General features: G+C 38.8%; 3 protein-coding genes across 8 annotated transcripts in view; 1 reads left to right on the forward strand and 2 right to left on the reverse strand.

The window, feature by feature from the left end:
* LOC124316316 (lactosylceramide 4-alpha-galactosyltransferase-like) overlaps positions 1-17,844 on the forward strand; it is a 36,471-nt gene that overhangs the window by 1,565 nt on the left and 17,062 nt on the right. The window contains exons 1-7 of one of the 5 annotated variants that reach the window (XM_046782184.1): positions 10,407-10,523; positions 13,440-13,583; positions 13,691-14,187; positions 14,247-14,449; positions 14,513-14,764; positions 14,827-15,059; positions 15,123-15,382. In XM_046782184.1, the coding sequence (XP_046638140.1) occupies positions 13,739-14,187; positions 14,247-14,449; positions 14,513-14,764; positions 14,827-15,059; positions 15,123-15,314 (1,329 nt within the window). In that variant the 5' untranslated portion in view covers positions 10,407-10,523; positions 13,440-13,583; positions 13,691-13,738 and the 3' untranslated portion in view covers positions 15,315-15,382. Of the gene's footprint in view, positions 1-964; positions 1,098-1,160; positions 1,811-1,885; positions 2,321-8,928; positions 9,038-9,126; positions 9,217-9,371; positions 10,524-13,439; positions 13,584-13,690; positions 14,188-14,246; positions 14,450-14,512; positions 14,765-14,826; positions 15,060-15,122; positions 15,383-17,844 lie in introns of those variants that run through there. The other 4 variants (XR_006911828.1, XR_006911827.1, XM_046782186.1 and 1 more) reach the window with 4 other exon arrangements.
* On the reverse strand, positions 2,251-7,182 carry LOC124316137 (vascular endothelial growth factor receptor 1-like). 2 transcript variants are annotated; one of them, XM_046781893.1, is made up of 17 exons: positions 6,509-7,182; positions 6,253-6,430; positions 6,034-6,185; positions 5,801-5,969; positions 5,550-5,726; positions 5,290-5,475; positions 5,077-5,198; positions 4,761-5,018; positions 4,553-4,694; positions 4,266-4,493; positions 4,041-4,194; positions 3,840-3,970; positions 3,577-3,719; positions 3,383-3,505; positions 3,169-3,298; positions 2,586-3,091; positions 2,251-2,522 (listed from the first exon to the last, which is right to left on the reverse strand). In XM_046781893.1, exons 1-17 carry the CDS (start codon positions 6,716-6,718, stop codon positions 2,511-2,513), a joined length of 3,021 nt encoding a protein of 1,006 aa, XP_046637849.1. In that variant the 5' UTR covers positions 6,719-7,182; the 3' UTR covers positions 2,251-2,510. The 2 variants fall into 2 exon arrangements, with proteins under 2 accessions (XP_046637849.1, XP_046637848.1); XM_046781892.1 differs by having other exon boundaries at positions 3,577-3,731; positions 6,509-7,181.
* Positions 15,549-17,575, reverse strand: LOC124316369. The gene is made up of 2 exons (XM_046782278.1): positions 17,142-17,575; positions 15,549-17,048 (listed from the first exon to the last, which is right to left on the reverse strand). The coding sequence occupies exon 2, from the start codon at positions 17,008-17,010 to the stop codon at positions 15,880-15,882; it is 1,131 nt and encodes a 376-aa protein (XP_046638234.1). The 5' UTR covers positions 17,011-17,048; positions 17,142-17,575; the 3' UTR covers positions 15,549-15,879.

The following is a 17,844-nucleotide window of genomic DNA, read 5'->3' on the forward strand; positions in this document are numbered from 1 at the left end:
ACATCAAATCATATTCATATCAAGAACAAGCATATGATGAACAATACCCTTTTGAAATTGTCTCTTGTCGTTTTGTACGAAAAGATCGGCGATAAGTTCGCTATGGTGACGTGAAGGTTGCTTAACTATACTTTTGTCGCGCGGCTATATTTTGACACCTTTTTTCAGTGAACGGACATATTTGCCAATCGGTAAATGTAAATTTTTGTGTTTTTGTTTGCTGTTGAAACGTTTGAATTGTCATTGATTGGCAGCTTTGTCAATCGTTTCAAGCACACTAGACGCTTGTTAAATTCAGCTCTGAATTGATTTGTCAATCCTGCGTTTGATATTGCTCATGGGCGTATGGGGAAACAATAAACCTGCTTCGATTTTCCGTTTTTTTTTTAAGTGGTGCAATTGTCAAGTCGTTGACTCTGTAATAGCCACCGGGGATTTGACATGCTACCGTTAAAATCATTCTTTCCTTTTCATTGCACCGACTATATGAATTGTTATAATTTTGTTGTTAACAGTTTTATCGTATGAATAAGGAATTTGGCAATTAGGTTCCGTTTGATTTATTCGTATAAGGGGAAAAACAATCGCAAAGGGCGACATGAAATATAGCCGATGGCTGAAGACCAATGCATCCATTTATCAATTTGACAAACAAATAAAATAGCAATTAACAAAGCCTCAGGTCAGATACCTGATTAGATTTTTTACATTAAAACCTTTTTCTTTCATTTGAATGTCTCGGGAGGGTTCACGGGTTGGTGTTACTTTTGATTAATGCAGGTTGACGTCGTGTCCTCCAAGGAAAGAAAAAGTCAATATTTCTTAGCTGTTACAAAAGGGTCTTATTTCAACTACACGGCTTTCAAATCAAAGCTGGACAGTGCGTAGAAAGGTTAGTTTGAAACATGGTGGTTTCAAGTAGCAAAACAAACGGTTCTCCGGGAGAAGTCATTTGCTTCTGGGATATCAACCGCTTGACCAGGTGCTCCAGCCGTCAACTTATTCTCGTGTGGCCCGTTATGAAGTTGTTGATTTTGTCTAGCTGCGCTATCTATTTCATCATTTTTATTCAGTGGCACAACAATTTCTACAGACAAGTAGCTCAAACTATCGCAATGGGTTAGAATTCAATTTTCTGATTTTTAATTTTTCACGTTCAGACAGATTTACATGGCTCTCTGACGATGACAGTTGATCGAGCAACTTGTTGTCTGTCACTCAATCAGCAAGAAGACATTTGCGGCCGCAAAAATTGCACTTTTACTTGTACGGAACCGGAGCCTTCGATTCCTGAACTTGAAAGCGATCCAGCCAATTTCAATCGTGACAGGGCCTTTTTTATTGAAACGTCCGGCAGTGGTGGCTTGAGCGTTCGACAGGCTTGCGCTGTGGAATCACTCGCCTTGCACAACCCGAACCTGACGGTCTACGTCCTTTTCGTCAACGTCAAAATCAACACCAGTCTAGACACTGTGCAGGAACTCGAGAAAAAGTACAATAACGTCCACCTAATCAGCATCAATTTGGATGATTACATGGCCGGAACAGCGCTAGAGCATTGGTATCACTGTTCCGATTGGAGAAATGGATTTTACGTCAACAATTTGAGCAATGGACTTCGTTTGCTGACTCTGTCCAAATACGGCGGATATTATTTCGATCTCGACATCATTTCCGTGCGACCTGTTACGTACTATCGCAATTTTGTTGCCGCTCAGGATCACAACGATGTCAATAACGATGTGATTCATGCGGATTTAAATAACCCGGTAATTCAACTGGCCATCAAAGATTTTATCATCAACTTTAAGTAAGTTGCTTTTTTAAGTTATGTTTGGCTTTACCGCACTGTTCAAAAATATTGAGTGATTCTATTTTTGAACAGACCAGATGTTTGGGGACACAACGGTCCTTCAATGATTTTACGCGTCTTGCAAAATTGGTGCAACGTTGGCAATTTAACGTCGATGGATTACGTCACATGTCGAGGATTTAATGTTCTGCCGACATCGTCGTTCCATCCAGTTCATTATTCCAAGATGAATGAATTGTTCATCCGGCGAATGGCCAACGAAACGGATGCGCTATCCGATTGGTTGACTGAGAAAGTAGTCGGAGTTCACATTTGGAACAAGTTGAGCAAAGACCAGCCGATTTACAAGAATTCGACTCAGGACTACAATCGACTGGCTCGAGATCATTGTCCTGCCAATTTTGCCATTGCCCCGGAAACTTTTTAACGTCTACATATTTTAAAAAGCGAAATTAGTTTTTATTATGTAAAATGTCGCTCTAGGATATACACACGTTAAGTTTGAAAGCACATGTAAGATAGCGATAAAATCAGAGCGATTTGGCAACAAATGGGCCGAAACAACTTTTGGTAACGTCCAGATAAAACCTGAGGGTCTTACAAATTTCATACAGAGATGTACAGGTCTGAAGGGCCCTAGCGATTCGCTATTCCATTTCATTTGTTTCCTGGGATGCTATGGGACGGTCAAAGTCAACTAAACAAATATCTGAAAGAAGAAATCAAATTAAAAAAATTGAATGAGAAAACAATTCAGTAATTTTGAAGTCACCTCAGCAAAGTCTTGATGAAAACGAAATCCTCTGCGTGTTATCCGATTGATAAAACTCTCAGTTCGGTTGACGTTACCATGCCCATTTTTCGATTCTTGATTGGATTCCGCTTGTCCACTGCTATTTGGTAGGCTAAACCTCTTTGAATCAGTTTTTGTTTGGGTGTTTTTCCGCGACAGTATCGTGTTTAACGAGTTCCTTTTTCCAACTTTCTCTTTGGTGTCCAGCGCTTTGGCAAGACCCAAAGGTTCGGTGGGAGAGGCGTTGACTTTCAATTGATTGAGCTTTTCGTACGAACTATTTAAATTTAAATAGTGGTCGCTGACTGTCGACTCCATTTGGCTGCTGATTATTTGCTCCATTTCGCTGAAGGATGGCCTCTCTTTCGGATCCGCTTTCCAGCAGCTGGACATAATTTCACCAATGTAATTGGGTGCAAAATCAGGTTTTTCCATCCGGTATCCTTTTTCTAATTGGCGGACGAGTTGATGGTTACCTTCCAATCCTAGTAAAAAAACGATTTGAAAAGAGCGAGCAATGAGAATTACAGTTAAATGGATTTTGCTAGTGTTTAAGACTCACCTGGGTAGGGGACTTTTCCCAGGGTAAAGAATTCCCAGAGGAGGACACCGTACGACCAAACATCAGATTGGGTGGAAAAGATTCGATCCGTCAAGGATTCAATTGCCATCCATTTGATCGGCATCAATTTCTGTGTTAAAATAATTTGAGCCATATCGTTAAACTAGATGCTTCATACAGGTATCTCATAAGTTCTATTCTATATATGATTTACCTGCCCTGTTTGTTGGTAGTTGCCTTCGTAATACATTTTACGGGCCATACCGAAATCGGCAACTTTTGCCACTCCATCGTCGGCCAGAAGAACATTACGAGCCGCTAAATCGCCATGTAGAACCTTTAGAATACGAGTAACATGTAACATGTAAATTATTTTCAATTGGTTAATTTACAGTGAAATAAACTCACTTTTTTGCTGGTCAAATAATCCATTCCCCTTGCAATTTGAAAAGACCAAGATATTAAATCCGCTGTGGACATGGTCAGTCCATGGAATTTGGTATCGGGGTCTTCTTGGCAAACACCGAACGACACAGGCTGCTCACATTCATCTGTCATCGAGTCTATAATTTCCGTTAAGAATTGAGCTTAAATTAAATTGATCTATTTTGAATTATTTAAAGAGAATAACCAGCCCTTGTTAAATGTTTCGAATTTAGACAACGACTCACCTGTCAAGTTTACGTCATCGACTGTAGGGTTGGAATTAACCGATTGCGATCTGGTTCGTTGTATGACGTATCTCACTGATTCCGGTTTCTCTTGATCTTTCAACTTGTCTCCATCAATTGCACATTCTTTTCTAAAAGTAAAATTAAAGTTAAAAAAATATTTACGGAAAGTTACAGGAATAACAATGGGAAAAATAGAACCGTTTAATGCTTGCACTGTTCTTTTCCTGCATTTCCGCATCCGACAAGACATTGCCAAGTTCGTCGACTTGATTGACAAAATTATTTCGGTGATTAATCAAGTACGTTTGCAAATTGCCAAATCGGCAGTACTCGACGATCACAAATAGTTCTCCTATAGCAGCGAAATATCATCTTATTCGTATTCTTTTTTAACCAAAATTGTATTAAGAAGTAGTATTGTACCTCTTATTAGGGTTTTGGTGCAGGCCCCCAGTAAATTGACTACGTTCAAATGCGCTCCCAAGTAAATCATAATTTTTAATTCACTGACCAAAGCCTCGAGAGCAGCGGCGTTGGTTTGGGAGCGAACCATTTTAATGGCCACCGTTTTGACGTTTTCCTCCGAGTCTTTGACTCCGACCGCCTCTGCTTTGACGACTCGGCCGAAACACCCAGCTCCCAGCTGTACACCTGCATTTATTAGTGACAGATGTTAGACATTCGGCGAGATATTTTAGCATTTAACATACCGAGTTTCAGTCGATTTCTTGGGAATTCCCATCGTCTATCGTACGGCAATATTTCAATCTGGTCATCCAAACTCAAATCGTCATTCATTTCGTTGGGGTTTCCTCTGAGCAGAGCTTGCGCCCCAGGAAACAAATTCATTTTCTGTTGAAACGAATGAATTAGATTTCATAAATGAAATTTTATTGTAACTTTTAGTCGAGTAAAAACCTTGTCGTGATACAATTTGATGCTGAGGCCAATGGCAGCGATGAGAACTACTGCCAAAACGATCACCACGCTGATAATAATCGTCGACAGCTGAGACTCTTCAGCGAATTTGACTGTGAAATATTTGAATGTTTCGTGTCGACTGTTGTTTAATCGGCAGGCGTAAGTTCCATTTTCGCCGGAAATACCATGCAGTGTTAAAAAAGACAAATTGCTCGTCGTTGAAGTGATGTCATTTCCGCTTACAATGATGCCATCCTGTCAAGCAACTTTATAGATGATAATTTAATTTCCCCTTTTTAAATAAAAAGTTTACCTTGATCCACTGAAAGGTGGGCTGGGGTAGTCCGTATCCTTCACACTTCAAAATCAATTGCTGGTCTTTGACCAGAAAAATTGTTGAATTGTTTGGGTCGACAATATATGGCGTCTGAGGTACTGCGGCAGAAATTTGAAATTGTTAGAACCAAACTTTCTTCTGCTCTTCTCAGCCGCCAAACTAAATATTTTGTTGTGTCTCAATTAATACCTAAAACTTTGAAGGAAAATATCGGCGCCTCTTTAACTGATTTCGGAATAACACTTATGTTTCCACTCATGCATTGGAATGTTGTTGGGGAATTCCTGCTCACATTTCTCAATTCCAAAAAGCTCTTGTAATTTTGTTGAATTTCTCCTCCAATAGTAGAATTTTCCGTCACTATTGTCAAACCATCTTTAAGTAGAAGATCAAGAAGAATAAGTGTTACGGAATTCGCTTTTGTTCTTCATTTATCATAAGACTTATACCGAGCTCGGGTGGTGGGTTAGTTTCATTTATATACATTGGGTGGGTATCGTCATCCTTTAGGTAATACGCCCATTTGGGTGGTAAAGAAAATAAGTAAGCCCGGCAGATTAACGTGACGTTACTTCCTTCCAGCACTAGACCATCGTCATCCTCGTCCCTTGTCAATTCAATTCCGTCTATTCAAATGAAACAAAATAAAATTAAGTTAAAGGCAAATGTAGGTGAGTGAAAAGATATAAGTTATAATCACCTTTAACAACGATGTTGAATAACATTTTCGAGGTGGTTTTTCCTAGTGTTCCATGGCAATCGTAACTCCCGTAGTCGCTTAACGTCGCTTTATTCAGCGTCAGTCCCGTTTGCTTATCAAATTCCCATTTTGCGTTTGGAATAGCTAATAAATCTTTTTGTAGTTCCTCCTACAAAAGTAATCGGGGTGCGTTTTTTTATCAGTGGGCCATGTTTGCATTTGTTTCAACGCACCTTGGATAAAGGTTCGATGATCACCCGGCTGCTGCGTTTCAGTATGACACGAACATTCGGATGGGTCACTTTGCAGGGAATTTCAGCCCTTTGGCCATGCTTCAGGGTAATTCTGTCCACCCCTGCGCCGTCAAACACTAGTTTCTTTCCGTCTGCGTCAACCAAAAGCAAAACATCATCAGTGTAACTTGCCACAAACATTTAAAATTCTGAACTAACCGTAAACGTAGATGTATTGCACAACTTGAAGGTCAGGGAATGGTTTCAGGTGGCACTTGTACGATCCAGTGTCTTCAATCTTGGCCTTGGCCATCGTCATCGTAGAGTAGGTGTACGTCTGTCCCTCCGTCTCGTTCGTAAAAGTCGTGTAAGTGGTCCGGTTGTTTCGCCTTTCAATCTAGAAATATTCCAATTTCAGAAACTGTTTAGAAAAAGGGTATCCGTGTCTTTGCGTCGAATTGTTTCATTTTCATACCGCCGCATCTGTAGAGAGTTTGGGTAATGTCCACACAATTTCGGCCGTGTGGATAAACACGCAAGTGATTGTGATGTTTGTGGTAGCGTTGACGATTTGTTCCGGTTGATTGGGAAGCATAATTCCCTGATTTTTGTTCAATTCAATGGCATGGCCCTGCCTGCCAAAAGCTAATATCACGATGGTTAACACTTTGAGCACCGGACACATTGTTCTCAGTTGAAGGCACTACGCGAATTAAGAAATTCCTCCTCAAACCAAAGAAGATGAAAAAGTAACAAGGAAACAAATTTCACTTATTTTGCATGTTGGCCTTTTTGTAGGTCGACGATATCCGTGAGGGATTGGCGAGAGTCAAAGCGTGTGAGGGGAAAAACCGATTGAGCAACTCTGTGTAATAAATGACGGAAGAATCTTGCTATTAGTTTTATGAGCTTTTGTTAATGATTGGTTTTTCCACAAGTTCAAAAAAATGTTGGCACTTTGTAACTAGTGAGCATTGCGTAATGCAGAATCACTTTTAAAAAACCCAACACCAATGCGAAAAGTCAGCCAGCGTGAGTCGGCAGCCAACGATTGACTGAGATGACGGCCGACTCGAACTGTACGTCGGACTGCACTGACTTTAACAAAGCAAAATCCTGGTTGTGATTTTATTTTTGGAGTGAAGAAATCAGGTAGGCGTGTCTTTCTCCTTTTTATTCTGTTTTGTGGTTTTGACGCTTTCCTTTCCTAGGAGAAGAGAGTGTTGCTGGAACCGGTTTTCCTACTGAACTTATAATTTACAAAAGCAAATGAGCCATACATGTACAGTATCCTGCAATAAAATCCGAACGCAGTTCTTTTTCAAAAGCCCAGTTTAATTTATATTTTTTGTTTTTAACTTTCAAGACTTCATATTACGTGTAGAATTAATTGTTTTACAAAGTTCATTTATTAGAATTAAGAAAAAAATGCAGAAATATTTTTTTTAAATGAAGAAAGATACCAAGGTGTTCGGATTTATATGCAGGATACTGTACATGCGTCTGCTGGCTACAGGGCATGGTGGCAGCCACCTTCATTCCAAACGGAAGATTCACCTTCCCCGAGGATGAATTTGATGATGTGCTTTCCCTTTTACAAAAAAAAACCCCACAGCTTTGGGCGATCAAAGGAAGAGCATTATGCATATCGTTCCATCCTTCTAGGAAATTGCATACATTATGGCCAAGGAGGAAATGGTTGGGTTCAAAAACCACATAAAAATGACAATAATTTACCTCAGACACCCCGACACCAAGGTTATACGAACGAGGGGATAGCAACTGGAATTATTAGTAAAAGTTTCTTGGTGATAAAAAATAATCCAAAGAAGTTTCAAGGTTTTTGAGGCGAGCAAAGAGGAAAATTTATGTTTAAATAACAAAAAATGGCTATTGCTACGAGGGAAAAGTAATTTGTTCAAATCGCCAAAATAAACCTGCAGGTGATAAAAGTAAAGTTTGATGAAGGCTATCAAATGATTTTTATTAAGCGCTGGCTTAATATTTTACTTGGAAAAACTCAATGACGACATATTAGCTTTCCATCGTCATTTGGACTATGTTGCCATTAAGGGGATTGACTTTCCATCTCTATACGATTTTGCTTACTGATTCACTGCTGAAATTCCTGTTCCCAACTCAACCCCTCCAAAAAGTCTTCAGCCAAAGTCAAAATCTAAAAAAGAAATTTGTTAGTAGTACATCTCTATTGCGCAATTAAATTTAAGGATAAATTATTGCCAGTAGAAACAATTAGCGCTGTGGACTAATTATTGATTGACAGCGGTGCAGTAATACGGGTACAGGAAAGCACTCAAATGTATGTGAATGATGCATAATATAGTTAATTCATTTTCGAAAAAGAAATCAACAGCATCCAGAAACGGTTGAAACACGAACCCCCAAGTTGCTTTTTCTTGAAGAACTGAACAAGTGGTTTATTTGCGTCAATCGATTCGCGCTAACCCTAATTTGAGATTAAACTTGGGCTCCAAATAAGACATCAACGTTGACGTAGTCGATGGGGGGGGGGGGGGTATTCCCGATTTTCCAGACGGATAGAAAGGTTTCTTTTAATACCAGTGGATCGAGGGATCTAATTTACGCCCAATAATAACAGAATCCGTTGGAAATGCGGTCAGTTCGATAGAAATAGCTATCTAGTTATGTTAAGAAAGCGCACAAATTGCTTAGCAATTGAGCACCCGAATAACCAGTTTCATGCAAGACCCTATATTATGCAAAGTATTTGACTTCATTTCATTCAATATAACGATACGAAAGACTTTGCTCTAGGTGAAAATATAATCAGTTTTGAAAAACGAGTCCGAAGAATGATCGATATACTCGTCGCAAAGTTTATTGTTTTCTCTTTCGCTGGTCTAATTTCATCAGGATGATGGAGACTTGCAAGTCATCAGACCAAGATTTCATACAAAAACCGGTTACCTCTCTCCCGGCATTCATCAATTGGAAGGGTTGGATGACGTCAGCAATAATCTAGGTAACGGACTTAATTAGTTGGCTGAGTCGGTGCTGCTAGTAATTATTTCTCGATTCCATTTATGTGCGTCCCGTTACGTACTACCGCAGGTTTATTTGCCGTTCGGGATTGCAATCAAAGGTTCTGTGCAGATTAAAATATCACCGAGATGGCCATGATCTATGTCAACATAGTTGAAGGTATAAAATTATTATTATTTGGTTATGGGACATTAATTGAAATGTCAATCTCAATCTTGTTTTTATTATTTGGGACACAACGGACCTACCTCGATTTGAGCATTTTACGTGTTTTGATTGTATTTAATGCTCCCCTTTATTGTTTTTCTTTCCAGTTCTTTACTCCCAAGATTTCTCAACTAGCGGCTGTGAAACGGACGGCCAGTGCCCGATTGGCCGACGGAGAAAGTGGTCGGAATTCGCTGTTGAATCAAGTTGCTCAGCAAAAAGCGACCAGCAGCTGATTTAAAAACAAAAAAGCTCGAAACAGGATTTCAGTCAAACTTGTTCGAGATCATCGACCCCTCATCTTTTCCATTGCACCGGATACATTTTTATCTGTCACGTTTCAGATGAGTCACTACGTTTGAGGTAAATGAAAGGAAGAGATCTAACCAGAGCATTTGATAACAATGGTGACGACTGACGAGAGCGGTTAGTTAATCTAAGACCTGTTAATAAGAGATGTGTAAAGGGCCAGAAGGGCTCAGGGTAGCAGTACATTTTCCTCCCTTGAATAACTCTTACCAACTACAACCACAAATCGACGCAATAACTTTAATGAGGGAAACACCAAGCTGATATATTGGCTGGTTTTATTTTTGGATTGAAGAAGACAGCAGCCAAAATGCCACATCTTTTGCTTCATCCGTTTGTGATTCTTTCTTTCTTTCGAGAGTGTTGCTGAAACCCATTTCATCCTGAAATACAAATAGGTAAGATTTCCTCCGGTAGAGGGCAACGTTTCGCGCCGAGATGACGGCCATTTTTCTTTTTTGTAAGCCTATCCTCCTTTTTTTAAACCGCGATCTTTTGTTCTTCAAGGACATTGTCACTGACCCTATCATTCTTATCAGTTTCCTAGAGGCTTTCAGATTGAAACGTTGGTGGTGGAATTGAGCTGGAACATGGCCAACTTTGGAATGAATTTTTCGTGATGGATGATCAACGTGGCGTGATCAAGTGAACTGATTCTTATCGTGTTAAATCTGACAATCTTGTCGAAAATTGAAATCTCCATTGTGACGTCGTGTGATGGATGCCAAACGTGTTGTAATTGGGACACGGATCGGTGAACACCACGACGGTGAAGTCGGCCATCGAACTGCACCGCCATTTGGTCACCTGTGATATCGTCCATCACCTACAAGATCAAGGGCCTTCCCCAATCCAGAATGGACGCAGCTGGAACTAGGACTGCGAGTTGGATCTGTGCCCAATCCAACGCCCGGCTGTTTCGACGACGACCACTGATTTCCAATTTCAAGGTAGGAAACATCTTTTAATTCGTTTGCCATTTGAGATTGCGGATTGCATGTAGTACAGTTTGTTTTCTATTGATTTGCGATGGATAATGATCGAATCGATCGATGGCTGAAGCTCAGCTGATTTCGCGCCTTTTTCCCTTTTGCTGTCTTTTCCACGTGGTCGTGTGAGAGTTTCTGATTGCCTTTCGTGTTTATTTTAGGCTTGTTGACTTTGAATAATTTGCCTCTGAGTGTTAGACCCCTGTTTTTGCTACACTGCCGAATATCTTTTTCGATTGTTTAACTGGGCGTTTGTGAATTTGAATCATCGCGCAGATCAGTTTTGGGTTTGTTGTTAATGGACAAAGGTGTTAATCGATCGATCAGAGCTGTTGGCGCCTTTTTCTGTTTGGGTGTTGCGACTTGCGAGTCTTGCAATTTTCTTTTTGATTTTAAATTACGCTGGTGTTGTTGTGCCACTGACTGACGAATTACTTTTTCTCTTGTTTTAATAGCCAATGAATCTTTCTTTTTGAGGCACTGTCAATTTTTTCCATCCATCGGAAACTTTTTAATGACTACATTTTGTGAAGCTATTTTTGTTTTTATTTTGAAAAATGCTATCCTGGGATATTCACACGTTAAGTTTGAAAGCACATGTACGATAGCGATAGAACCAGAGCCATTTGGCAACAAATGGGCTTTTACTTGAACCGAAACAACTTTTGGTAACGTCCAGATAATAACTGGGCGGTTTACAAATTTGATATCATGCAGCGAAGTCAGTGTATTCAGTAAGTCTAGTCGCATACATTGACTGATTTTTGTAAAGAAGTGGCCATCCCTTAATGAATTGAAGTCGAATGAATTCCTTTCCCCCTTAAAATTCCCTTGTCCAAATGTTTGTTTGTCTGGAAAAGAATTGGCAGACAATCAAATCATGGCCGGAAATACTTTATCATAAGAAGAATTTATTCTGGACGTAGAAATGGACGGGGGCGCCCTGCCTATCTGCATCCATTTATGTTTGTCTGTAAAAACAAAAAAAAGATTAGATGAACAAGAACTATTTTCATTAGGATACCAAGTCACAGCGCGAGAGTGACTCACTATGGCTATAGTGAAACACTGGCATTATTACTACATCGAGTATTACACCGAGCATCAGTTGCACCTATAGACGAATAAGCCTTCCGTTCTACCCGAGTTCCAGCATTACCGACCGTCTTCGTTCGACTGTCTGTTTAATTCGTACCGCCGGCCATCAACCGTTGAGCAATTCTCATCCGTTCGATATTCACTCGTCGTTCGATAGGGTCCAGCAACCAGTCACCAACTTCCGTGTTGCCGATCCCTTCTTCGGTGTTAAAGAGTTGGCTGCCATTTCTTTGCTTTACGCCAATGCAGCAAATGCTGTCTTGAAAAATATTCCGACACCGGTCGTCACCCTGACCAGGTAATAATGACGCAACAAACTGGACAAATTAGGTTACTGTTTACCACATCGTAAATTTATTTCTTCTCACGAAAGTTTGTCTGCAAAACAATTGGCGTTCGCCATATTATTCATCATCATTAGTCATATTACATTCTAGTCTAGGAGGAAATGTTTAGGTGCAGCAACCAAATAAAAACGACACACCAGAGGCGCTATGGCAAGGTTATCAAAGGCTATACTGAACGAGCGCTCTACATGTCAGATTACATCTCATCCTTAATCATGCGCAGATTATTTTTCATTTTTACTACTTGCGCATCATCGAAGATTTAGAAAATTGTGTTGCCGACCTGTACCATAACGACGCTATAATTCCATAAACGTTTCGAGTTTGGTTGCTGAAATTAGAAACTAGAATATTGATGTGAAAATGCGGAAAAGACGAGGAAATTTAGATTTCAACAAAAGTTGTCCTAGGACAAAAAAGTTGCCACTTTGGATCAAACGTTTGGGTTTACAGCGTCTGAAATGAGAAAATAGCTGGTCCGACAGACAGGAAGTATCGTTTTTTATATGAAACGTGTAAATACTCGCATTTCTTCCGTTGATAAAATTCCGGTAAATATTTGAAGCGACCAGAAATGAAAGTGATGAGAACAGAGCGTCTATCTCTCTTTTATTTCTTTTGGCTTTTCCCCCCGCTAGTTCGTTCGTGTTGCTTTTAAACGTGCAATATTGCTGCTGGAGCAGCCAGCCAACTCCTCGTGCAATCAACAAACGAAACGAGCAGCTTCTTCTTTCTGGGTATCCGCCGCTCCCTCCAATGTTTAGACGGTCGGCGTTATCGTTGAGAGAGGAGGAACGCCTTTAGTTGAGTTTCTAATTTGCAATTGTTTGGCATTTTTATTTTCTCCTAAAGTGGATCATCGTGGCCGTTTGGCTGGCGGCCTTTGCGACGGCCATGCCGTTGCTCCTCATGTCCAAGCTCATTGGGTTGTCCTCTCCTTGAGACCGCCAAATGTAAACAGTCGGCATTTCCTTTTTTTTTTTTTAAAAGAAATGAAACTGCTTGGTCCACTGAAATCAGGGTTGTTGCAAGCCGACTCTGTTAATGTCCACACAAATGCTCAGTTTCTTGACAGCATACCAACAGTTATACACAACTAGAATCAACAGTGTTAAATATTTAAAAAAATATTTTGTTCAGCTCTTGTACATTGGTGACACTAAAAGGCAACTGTCTATTACGTGTTTCACAACCCGAATGAAGAACTCTCTGGAACGTAGACGAAGGAAACTGTGACGCAATGTCACGTGACCCATTTGATCCCAGCGCCATCTTGCCTATACAGGCGGGACAAACGAAATGTGACAATATTTATATTTAACCATGATTTAATTACCCAGAATTCTGGTAATTTTGGGTCTTAACTTTTTAATTATAGTCGATGCACTCCCATTTTGAGAGTTTATTATTTTTTTTTAAATTGATCGCATAGATTAAATCAAAGTGCATAATTGAATTAGTTTGGCAACAACCACAGAGGAATTGTAAAATTGGCGGTCCATGCGGTCATCATGGCGTCAGTCTCGGTTGAACCGCGCCCATTTACTCACGCTAGCAATTCACGTCTGGTGATTTCGTAAGTAAAGGCTTATTAATCAATTTAATTTCAATTTATTGATATTTTATTCTTCAAAAATCCAGACAAGAAACTTGTGTATATAAAAATTTTTAATCTTTCAACAGGATTTTTGGATTAAGTTTTCTTTGAATCTTCAAGTCAATTATCTAAAAATGGGTCTGATGAGAAATAGGAAAAATGCAAAAAATGTTTCTAATACTGATGCAGAGAATGCAGAGGAAGAAAATTTACAGCACTCTAATGTTAAAAAATTCGCTCGGCAATGTAAAACTAAAATTGAAATTCAAGAATTAAAACAAATGATTTTCTTCAATATGGTTTCATTGATTTTATACATCGTTAACATTTTATCGCAAATCCGATTGCTTATTAAGTGTTACCAACAACAAGAATTTTGGTACATTTTTGCGTTTTTGACAATTCCTTTGCTTGTCAAGACATGTAGAAGTTTTACGTTTTACAACAAGAAATGGATCAATGAGAAATTGAAAAGAAATGGAAATGTGTTTGACCCAAGAGATTTATTGCCGGACAAAGAATCTTTTTTCAGTTTGTTAATGAAGTGGGTCTTGGGTTTGTGTTTGTTGTGTCCTATTCCAAGGTAAAATCTGTTCAATTACTATTAAAACCTCACGATTAATTTGATTAAATCCATTACAGGTATTGTGATCTAATCAAATATGCCAATAAAGCCATTGAAGCAAAGAAAACGAACGACGACACGAAAAATATTTATTTTGTCGCTATGATTTGGGAAGAGGTAGAGATGATACAATTGGACCAATTTGATTCTTTCATGGAATCTGCACCTCAAATTTTATTAAGTCTTTACGACATTTTTAAAGACGGATGGAATTTTGAAGGTATTTCCCATCTATCACATTTGAAATGATTGCGTCAAGTGGATTGAAAACATTTTGTTTCAGTTTTTTCCATGGTTTTGTCGGCGATTGGTCTTTTATTCTCCGTCGGCAGCTTGTCATGGGCACTGGTCTCTTATGATGAAAAAATCTGTTTAATGAAAGGAATTAAACGGGATGATAGAAATAATCCTGGCTTTATCGATTTCACGAATGATGATGCAATGGAGGATGCAATTAATTGCATTACAGAAACAACCTGGAAAAAGAATAGTCTTCTTACTCTTCTATTATTCCTGGCAAATTTCTCTTTTATAAGTAAAAATCACACTCTCATTTCATTAAGGATAATTCTTTCATTATTGTTGATTTTTTATTAGTTGGCCGACTGATCGCTTTTAGTTTCTTTTCGTTCAGTCATGGCTCCTTAATTTGGATGGCCTGCTTGGCTCACCTGGTTCCAATTTCTATTTGGCATTATTACACTCAACACTACAGTGTATTAGACTCGACGAGATTGTCATTTTTGCACATTTTCGCGTATTTGTACCCATCGGAAAAAGAATCTAATCAGGTGAAACACCCTCGATTCTCACCTGCCGTATATCTGTTTGTAAGTTGACATATTTATATTTATTATTCCCCCTAATTAAATGATTGTTTTTATGGGTTCTAGATCTCTGCCTGCGAGAATGTGTTTCTCATGTTATTGTGGAGCCAAAGTTTCATCATAGGTGATGAGAGACCTGGCATCTTTTCTGTTCCAAATTATCCTTGGACTGAATGGACCTTTTTCGTCCCTTGGTCGGTCCAATTGGTGGCGATTACTGCTAGTTTTGTTTTTTTCTTACTGTTCAACAAAGTGTGAACACATTTAATGAACAATCGAACATAGCATGTAATGTGTGAAAACCAATACATTAGATTTTTCTGACATTAATCGTAAAATCATTAGCTAACCACGTCACTATTAGTTACTATAATTAAAGATGCTGTAGGCTAGGTTATCTTTATATAATATATATATATTTAGACTTGTATGGAGAAAGCCTTGATTAGATTGAATAAGACGCCAATATACACGCACAGCTGTAATTTATCCACATTTTCCGAAACGTAGTTACAACTTACTTACTTATGAAATTAATTAGATTTCCCCTGTGAGATAACGAAATTACAAGGGGTTGAATATAATAAAGTCTATTACAGTCGAACTTTTTTTCATAATGGGCACAGCACAGACATGGAATTTTTCAAAAGTTTGAACGAAAAATGTATTTACGACTTGAATGATTCGTATACAACTGGTCAAATACAGGTAAAAAAACACGTGCAGCTGTGACCTACTCATTAATCCAAAAAGAATCAAGTTTTTGGAACTACAGCAACATATTTGAAGCAGTGTTTAACTTGAGTGTTATTTGATTATAATTTTACAACCCATAACCTCGCCTATAACGATCAGCAAATGTATAAAACCAAATAATCGTATTAGGCAAGATATCTTTAAAATAGGAATCGAAAAATTGGGGTGGGGAAAACATGTAAAGTGTAACACTATGATAGCAGAACATTAAAAAAAGAAGAAGAAAGTGATTAATTGGGTAAATGTAATAGACAAACAACATTAAGAAAAAACTCAAAATCCAATGATTCCTAGAAAATGCTTCAGTGCAGATAAATCCTACAAAGAGAACGGGGTAACGCAAAAATGGGGAGAAGAAAAACAAAAAAGACAAGATTAAAAAGAAAATTCCGCCAGGTAAAACAATAAAGAGATTAAAGAGTGTAAATGGGTCCCGCGTAGTTGTCCAATAACTCACACAACTTGCATCCAGATCCCATCTTTTTCCTTTCAAAATTTCTTTTTCGAACCAATCCACCCTAAAAGGAAATTCCCTGTATTTAAAATCACTACTAACAACATTTCTTCCAAAAAAGCTTTGACCAGCAACATCACTATAAAAGATGGGAATGGCATAATCCGAACAATTTTCAAGCCAAGCCATTTGAATGAGATTAAAAACAAAAGAGACACAACTTTGTTTTTGGTGGTAGAATGGCACTTCAGACTCGTCCTTTCTACTCACAAACTCAACTGAAAATGAGTAGTTGGTTTTAGGGAGTGATTTCTCTGGTACTTCCGGTTGTTTCATCTTTTTGGCTTCTTCCCGTGGCAGTGATTTTTTCAATTCCTCGTATTCTTGGTACTTTTTGAATAATTGCTCACCTCTTTCCAGTGTCACATCTTCCGGATTGATTTCGTTGTAACGAAGGAATTCTTCGTAAATTGAATTGATGTCTTCATCCCTTAAGAAGGGGATGGGGTCAATATATTCGATGGGGTCAAAGTCGTTTTCGTTTTTACGGTCGACATTTTGGTTGAAGACGATCGCTCCTCTCACACCATCAACAAAGTCAAAAACTTCTTTCAATTGCTCAATTTTGTCATCACTAAATCCAGTACTGGTCCAAAAGCTGATGTAAAACTTGTCGGTTTTCAAGGCGACATGGCCAAATGGGTTGGTCTTCCCTTGAGGCCGCCAAATGTAAACAGTCGGCATTTCTTTAACAATTCAGAGTCAACCAATTCTGTAAATGTCTACAAAAATAAAAAAAAAAAATTTCCTTTTAAACCGAACTATATAACGCAATTCTACTTTATTACAGAAATGAATTGATTCAAAAAATTTACCTTTACAAGAACAGCTGTTTATGGCAACTGTCGTATTTCACCTAATGATTCACGCGTGAGAGGATGTGATGCAAAACGGGACTTGCAATTTTATAATTGTTCACACTGAACTGCTTCATACAGAAGATGAAAGAACTTTCTGGGTCTGGAATGTTGAGCTGAACAGAAACTGACGCAATGTCACGTGACTTGTTATCTGACTCGGAATCACACTTCACACAGATCCGTATGGAGTTGTGGTCGTAAAGGAAATGGCCAGCCAGCAGTATCGATCAGTGGTGCCACATTGGAAAAACGGTAAAACTTGAGAGAAAAGGGAAAACTGAGTCAAAGTGCTATCTAAAATTCACGTTGACTTAAATTCTACAACAAATCATGACCATGATGAAAGGATGAAATGAACTGTTTCAAAGATGCTCTGGAACTGGAATGACGTGGAATACACCCGCTTCCATAAATATATGTGTATACACCGCCTTCGGGTTTTACCGCTTCGAATTTTCCTTTACTCTCGTTTTCCTTTCATATACGTGTGAACGTGTGTACATAGAATTAAATTGCATGATTAAATTAGTCACAGTTTGCCAAAAAGATGGCCGGATGAGGATGACTTTGAAAAACTGAAAAAGAGCCATGCATTGCGTCTCGGTATTTGATTTGCCACAAAATTTTACTCTGCAACTAAATCTAAAACCGCTTCTTT

The sequence above is a fragment of the Daphnia pulicaria genome, chromosome 12 (assembly GCF_021234035.1).
Source record: "Daphnia pulicaria isolate SC F1-1A chromosome 12, SC_F0-13Bv2, whole genome shotgun sequence".
NCBI classification, from domain to species: domain Eukaryota; kingdom Metazoa; phylum Arthropoda; class Branchiopoda; order Diplostraca; family Daphniidae; genus Daphnia; species Daphnia pulicaria.

Bases quoted from the DNA above. Each gene is read 5' to 3' on its own strand.
- LOC124316137 (XM_046781892.1), bottom strand. From the start codon at position 6,718: ATGTGTCCGGTGCTCAAAGTGTTAACCATCGTGATATTAGCTTTTGGC. The intron at 5,727-5,800 runs GTGATTATAACT...TCATTTGAATAG, and splicing joins ATTCAACATCGTTGTTAAAG to ACGGAATTGAATTGACAAGG. The intron at 5,019-5,076 runs GTAAACTTTTTA...GTTGCTTGACAG, and splicing joins CCACCTTTCAGTGGATCAAG to GATGGCATCATTGTAAGCGG.
- LOC124316369 (XM_046782278.1), bottom strand. From the start codon at position 17,010: ATGCCGACTGTTTACATTTGGCGGCCTCAAGGGAAGACCAACCCATTT.